At 33.9% G+C, this 9,893-nt stretch overlaps 1 protein-coding gene across 3 annotated transcripts in view; it reads right to left on the reverse strand.

Annotated features, from left to right (window-relative positions):
- The window catches only part of NCAPG (non-SMC condensin I complex subunit G), a 38,899-nt gene that overhangs the window by 18,990 nt on the left and 10,016 nt on the right, over positions 1-9,893 (reverse strand). For all 3 annotated transcript variants that reach the window (XM_024119427.3, XM_007101874.4, XM_028492101.2), the window contains 5 exons: positions 9,132-9,255; positions 7,831-7,920; positions 7,324-7,503; positions 4,651-4,761; positions 2,113-2,232 (listed from right to left, as the gene is read on the reverse strand). In XM_024119427.3, the coding sequence (XP_023975195.1) occupies positions 2,113-2,232; positions 4,651-4,761; positions 7,324-7,503; positions 7,831-7,920; positions 9,132-9,255 (625 nt within the window). The remainder of the gene's footprint in view (positions 1-2,112; positions 2,233-4,650; positions 4,762-7,323; positions 7,504-7,830; positions 7,921-9,131; positions 9,256-9,893) is intronic.

A 9,893-nucleotide genomic window follows, 5' to 3' on the forward strand; every position in this document is an offset into this window, starting at 1 on the left:
CACACACACACACACACACACACACACACACACACACACACACACACACACACACACACACACACACACACACACACACAAAAGCCTATTCAATATATCCACTTGTACCTCAAACTTCAAACTTACCATGTCCAAAACTGAACTCCTTACCTCAACTACCTGCCATAAAACCTGTTCTGTTTTCCCCATCACAGGAAAGGGCAATTCCATCTTTCCAGTTATTTCAGCCAAAATCCTGTTTTCTTCCACTTCTTTCTCTCACACACCACATCAAATTTATCAACAAATTCTATAGACATTGTCTTCAAACTTAAATTACCATCACTTCTCATGACCCAAATAATCACAACACTGGTCCAGGTCATCATCACCTCTTTCCTGGATTATTGCAATACCTTCCTTATGAGTATCCTTCCTTCCATACCGTATCCCTATAGTTACTATTAGGGATCTGCAAACTATGACTCATGGGCCAATTCCAGTTTGTTGCCTGTTTTTATACAGCCTGCAAGTTAGGAATAATTGTACATTTTTCAATGGTTAAAAAATAATATCTCATTATATGCTAAAATTATAAGAAATTTAAGTATCAGTGTCCATAAATACAAGTTTTACTGATCTACAACTATGCTTATTCAATTATGTATCATCTATGGATGTTTTCATACTACCACAGCAAAGCAATAGTTGAGACAGACCATATGGCCTGCAAAGTCTACAGTATTTACTCTCTAGACCTTTAGAGAAAAGGTTTGCCAAACAACCCATGGGGCTTCCCTGGTGGTGCAGTGGTTGAGAATCCGCCTGCCGATGCAGGCGACACGGGTTCGTGCCCCGGTCCGGGAAGATCCCACATGCCGCGGAGCGGCTGGGCCCGTGAGCCATGGCCGCTGAGCTTGTGCATCCAGAGCCTGTGCTCTGCAACGGGAGAGGCCACAACAGTGAGAGGCCCGCGTACCACCAAAAAAACAAACAAAAAAAAAACAACCCATGGTCTAACCAACACTATATCCAGTCACAGCATAAAAATCCCCTACTCAAAATCTTCCAATTCTGGGACTTCCCTGGTCGTCTAGTGGTTAAGAATCCACCTTCCAATGCAGGGGATGCAGGTTTGATCCCTGGTTGGGGAACTAAGATCCCACATGCAGCGGGGCAACTAAGCCCATGTGCTCTAGAGCCCTCAGGCCACAACTAGAGAGCCCGTGTGCTTCAGAGCCCACACACCACAACTAGAGAGAAGGCTGCGTGCTGCAATGAAGAGCCCACGCCACAACAAAAGATCCCACATGCCACTACTAAGACCCGACACAACCAAATAAATAAATAAATTTTTTTTTAAAAAAAAGAAAGAAAAACTACCAATTCCTTCCCATCTCATTCACTGTGAAGGGTACATCTTTACAGACTAGAAATCCCTAGAAGACATGGATGACCAGCTGCCTGCGAATCATTTCTCCTACTATTCTCCCCTTTGCTCAATCTGGCCTAGCCATATGAGCTCCTGCTCCTTTAATATGTGAAGCAAAGTCCTACTGATGGACCCCTTCCCCTGCTCTTCCCTCTCTTTGGAAACCTCTTACCCAGATCTACATGGTTAATTCTCACTTCCCTCTGGTAACAGCCCAAATTTTGACTTATTAGTGAGGTCTTTCTAAACCAAACTGCTCCCTTTCCCTATTTCCAGTCCTCATTCCCCTTCTCTGCTTTATTTTTTTCCATCTGACATACTACATATTTTTTTTCATTGTGTATTTCCTCTTCTAAAATGTAAGCTCCATTAGGACAGCAACTTTTATCATGTTTTTCATTACCTATCTTATTTTTTTCTAAAGTCTATAATAATGCTGGGCATATAATATGTACTCAATAAATATCTGCTATATGATTAATTTTTTAAATACCTTAAATAACTGACATTTCATCTTTCTGCTACAAAAAAGTTTTAATAACAAAAAAATGAAAACTGAGCCCTTAAAAGTCATCCATAATCATCATCATCATCATCAACAAGCCCTGGAATCGATTAAACTTAATAATACTAGCAAAATCACCACAGACTATTTATCTCAAGAAGTATAATCAAGATTTTAATCACAAGATAAATCCTACCTGCAATAGTAATACAAAGTGTTTACTTGCAAAATCCTGATTCTGTAGTCCACAGCATCCCAAGCACCAAACAGCCAGATTTCTTACTGTAGGATGAACACTTACTATCCCAGGAAGAATCTAAAGTGAATTAGAAATTAAAATAATTTTGACTAGGATAAGAAATTTACAATAGTATATTAAAAAATGCAAATTTCTGTATGATTTCGCAGACCTACTTCATTTCCACGTAGTCTATTAACCCAAAAAAGTCAACTTTTGGTTTTAAAAAAGGTAAATATTAAATCAGTAAAACAGAAGAATACAGTCAGAGCAAAATATAGTCTGATCATGAGATACCTTCCCTCCACCTGCCAAAACTGACTCAATGGCTTCCCAATGCTCATAGAAAAGATAAAACTCCTTAACATAATATATGATACACCTCATTGTGTAGTCTTTCCCAGTATCACCTTATACCATGCTATCTCTTGCTCTCTGTTTATTCAACTGAGCTGATTTCAATGCCTCCCATTCAGTGCTGTCCACTAGAAATATAATGCAAGCCAAGTATTGTCATTTAAAATTTTTTTAGTAGCCACATTAAAGGGAAAAGAAACAGATGAAACTAATTTTAATACATTTTATTTTACTCAATATAGACCAAATATTATCAATACAACATGTAATCAATATTAAAACATTGAGATTTGTTTTTTAGCTGTGGCTTTTTTCATGTTTATAAAAAATTGAGATAATTTCTGTTGTTAGTACTAAGTGTTTGAAACCCAATGTAGTTTTACATTTATAAATATGTATAAACATATATATATTTGGACTAGATTTAATAGCCACAGGTTTTTAATATCCACATGTGGCTGGTGGCTACCATACTGAAGAGAGTAGGTCTAGATCATTCTTCCCTCTTTTTCACATAGTTAATGTCTACTCAAACATCACCTCAAGGTCACCTTCCATAAACAGATGAAATCTCATTATCATAAATTCACATATGACCATAAAGCTCTTCTTCATAGCAATTATCAATGGCATAAGCTTTCACTTGTTTATTTGATTGATGCCCCCCCTCACTTGACCAGAAGATCCAAAAAGGGTAGTCTGCATGTGTTCTGTACACCATGTATACTCTATCCCCAGCACTGGGTGTATAGATGTTCAACAAGTATTTGTTCACTTAATATATGATTTTTATTTAAAGCACAGTAATTTCATTAAAATATTATAACTCCTATATTTAAATACCTTACTCATTTACATCCCGCTATAGTCTCTTTCAATCTTTAGACAGATTGTTTTTATATACTTAAAATCATTATGACCATTTAATTTTGTGTTCTTTCTTCCCTCAATATTGTTTTCCCCACATATATACGTTAAGTCTTCATATTTACTACTTCAATTGTGCAGTTAATTATACCATCATTTATCATTCTCTTGCAATAGAACCAGACATAAAGTATACAAGCAGAACTTTAAAAGTATCACTTTTCACTAGAGACATCTGCTTTGTTAAAAATAAAACTAAATTCTAACGGTTTAACAGATCTAGTTTTAATCAGCTCTAGACTGTTATAAAACAATAATTGGTCTTTAAACTCATGACAACCCAAGGAACTAGATTTTAGATCACATTCATTGGCTGTTTTTCACTAATCCCAAGTAAAAACAATTTGGGGAGAATCCTGGAAGAGGTTGGATACATTCAAAATTTGCTTTGGGTAAGTAGCACTATTAAAAAGAATACTCTAAAGCTGCATGTCTAATACTGTCGCCACTAACCACATGTGGCTATGAACACTTGAAATATGACTAGTCCAGACTGAAATGTGCTTTAAGACTTAGTATGAAGAACAGAATTTAAAATATCTCAATAAAATATTGATTAAATGATGAAATTATAATATTTGGGGTATACTGGGTTAAATATATTAAAATATATTTAAATTAATGTATATTAAAATTAATTTCACATTTTTTTTTAATTTTTAAATGTGGCTACTAGAAAATTTAAAGTTACATGTGGTTTGCATTATATTTCTATCAGACAATGTGGTTCTAAAGGCTTGTGGTATTTATATCCCTCTGGTCAGTAAAATGGAGATTACCTATGAAGGGTTACTTTAATAAAGTCCTTAAATATATAATAATAAACAAATTCCTTTCACAGGGCTTAAAATGTAACCTTCTCAGTCTTTCTACATAGCAAGATTCTGGTACTTAAATATTCCTTATGTATCTCAGTATTTCCTCTTACTATTCAAAAAATGAAGATATTCTGCACCTCTTTCCAGCATAAAATAATTTTTTCAAACTTTCTAAAGGAATAATTATAACTTATATACCAGGTCCTTTACATGCATTATCTTAATCTAATCCTCACAATATGAAGCAGCCACTGTATTATTTTTTCTTTTTTACCATTTATATGTATCAGATGTTTAAAATGGTCTTTCCATTCTTTCGAACCCCAAGGAACATATTACTTATAAAATGATGAAGGCGTGAGCTAAAATAAAGCCTCAAAGTGCACCAACATACCAAAGACTCAACGATGCCATTCATGGTTGCACCTATACCTGTTGAAGTGCACATCTGTTTCAACAGTTCATAGCACAAAATAAGACACTTCTGTAGTGTATCAGCATCATTCTAAAATGAAATACAAAATATTCAGCATTAGTAAAAATATATTCTGCCCATGCCTTAAATGTTTACTTTCTCGAGGTTTTTTGTCCAAGACATGTTGTCTCTATACACATTCCCTGCACAACATTATCCAGTCACAAAATTTACCATTTATAAGCTGGTTCAACTATTTTCTAAGTTTCAGATTCATATATAAAACTGCCATAAGACATTTCCTCCTGTATGGTCCACAGGCTTCCCAAACTCAAAATGTCCAAAAGGGAACTAACCAATCATTACCCAAATTCCTCCTCCTGTGCTACCTCCATAAATTTCGCTGCCATCTACCCAGCTGTCCAAACCAAAAGACCTAGGATACATTCTTGACTCACTCTTCTCCTTGTTACTAATTCTTAAATACTTCTCAAATCCATCACTTCTTTCCATATCCACCATCATTATCTTGTTCAGACTGCACTCATCTCAATCCTACATTACTGTAACAGTCTTCAAACTAGTATGCCTGCCTGCAATTCATTTCCTGAGTAACAGTGATCTTTATAAGACATAAATCTCATCTTTAGTGGTTCACCATGATCTTTGGGTAAGGGACAATTTTTAAAATATTGTTTATACAAGGCCTTACATGAATTGGCCCTTAATTTCTTCCCCCAGATTTATCTCTTACCTCTCCGCCTCAATTCTTTAGTCATGTGCACCTGAAGTTTTTAAACACAACAGGCACTCTTTAACTTCTAGGCCTTCACACATGTCATTCCATCTGCCTATAACATTCCCTTAACAACTCAAAGAGGAGAGATGACACAGAGTGCATTAAAAGCACAATCAAAGCCACTTGCCTGGGTTTGAATCCTGCCTCTACCATTTACTATCTGTATAACTTCAGGCAAGTTACCTGCCTTCTATAAAGTAAGGATAATTGTACCAATTCCGTTAGGTCATAATGAGAATCAAATGAATTTATACTTGTGAATACCACAAAAAAAAGGATCCTATAACTACTTGCTTATATTATTTTTATTCAAATCTCAAGTTGAAACATTTCTTTTGGGGAAGCCAATACCACCCTCTCTGTAAAACCCCTATACTTACCTGAACATAGCATTTATTATACTATACTGTAATTATACTGTAATAGATTTATAACCCTTAAATAGGACAAATGAACAGATAAATGGTCAAAGCAAGTAAAGTTAAACAGATAATATTAATCATGATAGATCACCCTAGTTAAAATTTTCCTAATTCAGACCTGCAGTTTATATCATTTTTCAGTTTATATTTTCATTTTTCACTTTAAATTTGCTCCTCAAATTTAAGAGCCTATAATGATCCATTGACTTGATCAAACAAAAGAAATAAGCTACTTAGCTATGAAAATAAAATTCAGGCATATCCATTGGGAAGGTGGGGTGTTAGAGCAGGGATGTCTATGGCTGCAGAGCTCAAGGACATAACTTACAAAACTCTCCTGTATAGTAAACTCTTCCCTATCCAGCATTCTCTTTATAAGAATAATCAGCACTCCCCAAACCAAAACTACAGTAATAAATGATGTTTACTACAAAAGGCAAGATCCTAAAAGACCTCCTGAGTTAAAGTTAAATAGCAGATATGGGAACATATGTATATGTATAACTGATTCACTTTGTTGTAAAGCAGAAACTAACACACCATTGTAAAACAGTTATACTCCAATAAAGATGTTAAAAATAAATAAATAAATAAAGTTAATAGCAAATATTATAGTAATTGATACCATTCTACCTTACATTAAAATATTAGTGTATCAAATACAACTAAGTTAATTTAAAAAGACTGCTGAAACAAAGCTTTAAATGTTATTAGATATATAAGTCTAGTATTTCTTTTTTTTTTAATTTTTATTGGAGTATAGCTGATTTACAATGTTGTGTTAGTTTCACGTGTACAGCAAAGTGAATCAGTTATACATATACCTATATCCACTCTTTTTTTTTTAAGATTCTTTTCCCATATAGGCCATTACAAAGTATTGAGTAGAATTCCCTGTGCTATACAGCAGGTTCTTATTAGTTATCTATTTTATACAGTATTTCATTTAAAATAACAAAGTTACTTAGCTTTTTCTAAAAACGAGTAATTAAACTTTAAAAAAATATCTGTATAATGGCACTGTTACTATAGAAATTCTTTTCCTAGCAGTGGAAAGGTCATGAGTCTTCCACAAATAAGGGAAAGATGCATTTTCCTTTTCCAAACCATTCAAGACAAACAAAACAAAGAGAAGGAAACCACTGGAAGGCAGGTTTCCTTGGCAAGGAAGAAAGACTTCAGATTCTAGGGATTAGCATGACAAGGGAGCAAATCAAATAAAGTCCTAGCTACAATAATTAAAGTTCATTAAAGCCTTTCGAAGTCCAAAATAGAAAGGAACAGGAGGAAAAATATTATTTTTGTATTAGTTCATGGCATTGTTAAAAATCCCTCCTAAGTGAATATATTCCGGCAGCTGAGTTAAGAAAACAAGGTTTAGTTGAGATGATTAACAGTAGCTGAAATTTAATATGAAAAATGTATCTATACCTTCTCTATGTGGACTTCTTTAATTTCAAGTTGCTCTGTCTCTTTCAATAGGTTTATTTTGGCATCTTCTAATGCTTTTATTTCTTCTTTTAATTCTGATGCTTGATTAAAATCCTGTAAGTTAATGCAATTTTCCAAAGCTGCTTTCGCCTCAATAAGTTTAACTTTTATTTCAGCCATCTAAGAAAAGATATAAATTGTGTAAACACCAAACAAAAACTATTAATGTGAAATCCGTAGCAAACTAAAGAGTATTATTTAGAACCATTTCAACCATCTAGAAGTTAAGCAGTCAGGTACATACAGAAAAAGTGGTAGTATTCCTGAAACAGAGATTGGCAAATCTTTCAGACTGACATAATCTGATAACATTTTAGATACTCTTATATAGTTTAATAGTTAATCAATAATTTGACTTTGTGCAATTTTGAAAATGTACAAGAAAAAATAAACGACTTGCGCAACTACAATATACTCAAGCATTTCTTTAATTTAGAAGACAGTTACCTTGAGTTCGTTCTTTCTTGCATCAGCTGGATCATTATCAACACCAACAGTAACAATGGGTGCCCGAATCTCTGAGATAATTTCTGTAACCTGATAAGTTATAATTCAGAATACATGCTTTAATATATGTTATACATCAGAAAATGACATCAAACTGTTATACAAAACTCCAAACTGTATCCACAATCTCTTGAAAAATAGAGCAAAATATACAAGCAAAAATGGCACACATTCTATTTGCTAGACAATTTTAGAAAAAAAATGACCAAACAATACATCTGACTAAAAACTCTTAAGATTATGGGAAGGTAAATAGGCACATAGACACTGAAGATAAATTCTCCTTCATATAGTACTCTAAAACAGAAAAAATGAAAATAGCATCTAATCTTAGGCACCATAAAACTAAAATTTTCTGCCTAAAATCCTCAACTCCCTCCCTTGTTCAGCTCCAATGGGAGTGGAATATAAAAAATTAGAATACTCTTTTATTCTTCATTTGGGTATACAAGGCATAAATAATGACAGCAAATTAAACACTTTCCTTTCAGAGCCACTGGGCATTGGAGTTGGCCAATTCAGGAAAAAGCTGCATCCCAAATGAAGGTACCTTAAGCAGGTGCTGGATAACCACTAACTGGGGATGTTGTAGAAAGAATTTATGTTATGTGTAAGTATATCTATATAAGGAAGGAGTGGAAAAGACAACCTTTGAATTAACTCGCAACTCCAAGACTATATGATTTTACGAAAATCAACGATACAGGCCTCTCTTTTTGGGCTACCCCAGAGAAAATAACACTTGAATATAGTAAAATAATAGATAATATTTATTTCTGTATTTATCAAGCACTTTATGAACATTGCTTCATTGAACAATGAAAGATAAATTTCGTTATTATTATTTTGCAGACAGGTAAAAATTCTAAATTAAATAACTCAGGCAAAGCCACAAATCCAGAAAGCATCCGAGGGGATTTGAACCCAGGTATGTATAAATTCAGTCGGCCCTCATACCTTCTAGCAACCAATGCCTATATGTCACCTCTTCCCTAACCTGCTCCATTTCAAACTGATTCAACACAACGATAGGTATGGTAAAAGAAAGGAGATATTTTTTTAAATGTGTGTGTGAGAGAGATTTGGTTTTAAGAAGTTTAAAGACTTGATAAAGAGACAAAACTAAAACAAAAGCAATTAAAGACAAATAAAGCCAAAAGTACTGAAAAGAGAATAAGACAACCCTCAATGTTATTGACCAAAACCTTTTATCTCTATCAAGAATGAAGAAAATTACTTACAATCTGTGTTCTCTTATTATCATCTATAATCATGTGGAGCAGTCTCTCAACAAGAAAAGAAATTAGGGATATTGGGGTGGTGGGTAGAGTAAGAATCTCCTGCAAGATAGCCAGCAGTAGTTTCCTGCATTCAAAAAGAACTATTTTAATTTCAATACAAGAGTAGAAACACATTATATCTCTAACATTTCACCTATTCTCCAGACTTAATTACAGACTTGTCTTCTTTTTTATATTTATCACTATAGGTACAAAAATATATGTACAGACTTTAGACCAAAATTCACGTTCTGAAAAAAAATTTATAAATGGCCCTATAATCTTTCATAAATTAACATGATGAAATGACAAAATACCATAAGTGAATCAAATCTTTTAGACTGTATTTATTATAGAGAGGACTAGTAATACTAACACAAATTTTTAAGCAAAAACCTGCAATTTTATTGATTTATTCTGAAGGAACTGCATTAGAAACTCATATTTCCATATATACATATATTCATATAGAAATTAGGAGAAAGAGAAACAGAGACAGTATATAAATATATTTCCTCTTACAAACTCCATATATATTATACAAGAGGAAAGAGAACACTTCATATAACACTTTAAGGAGCTAGGTTAAATATATTTAATCATATTGTAACAAGACTATATTTCAACACACAAAATTAGAAGCGCAAATTAGAACAAGGGGGGCTTCCCTGGTGGCGCAGTGGTTGCGCGTCCGCCTGCCGATGCAGGGGAACCGGGTTCGCG

The sequence above is a fragment of the Physeter macrocephalus genome, chromosome 7 (genome assembly GCF_002837175.3).
Source record: "Physeter macrocephalus isolate SW-GA chromosome 7, ASM283717v5, whole genome shotgun sequence".
In the NCBI taxonomy this organism is placed as follows: Eukaryota; Metazoa; Chordata; class Mammalia; order Artiodactyla; family Physeteridae; genus Physeter; species Physeter macrocephalus.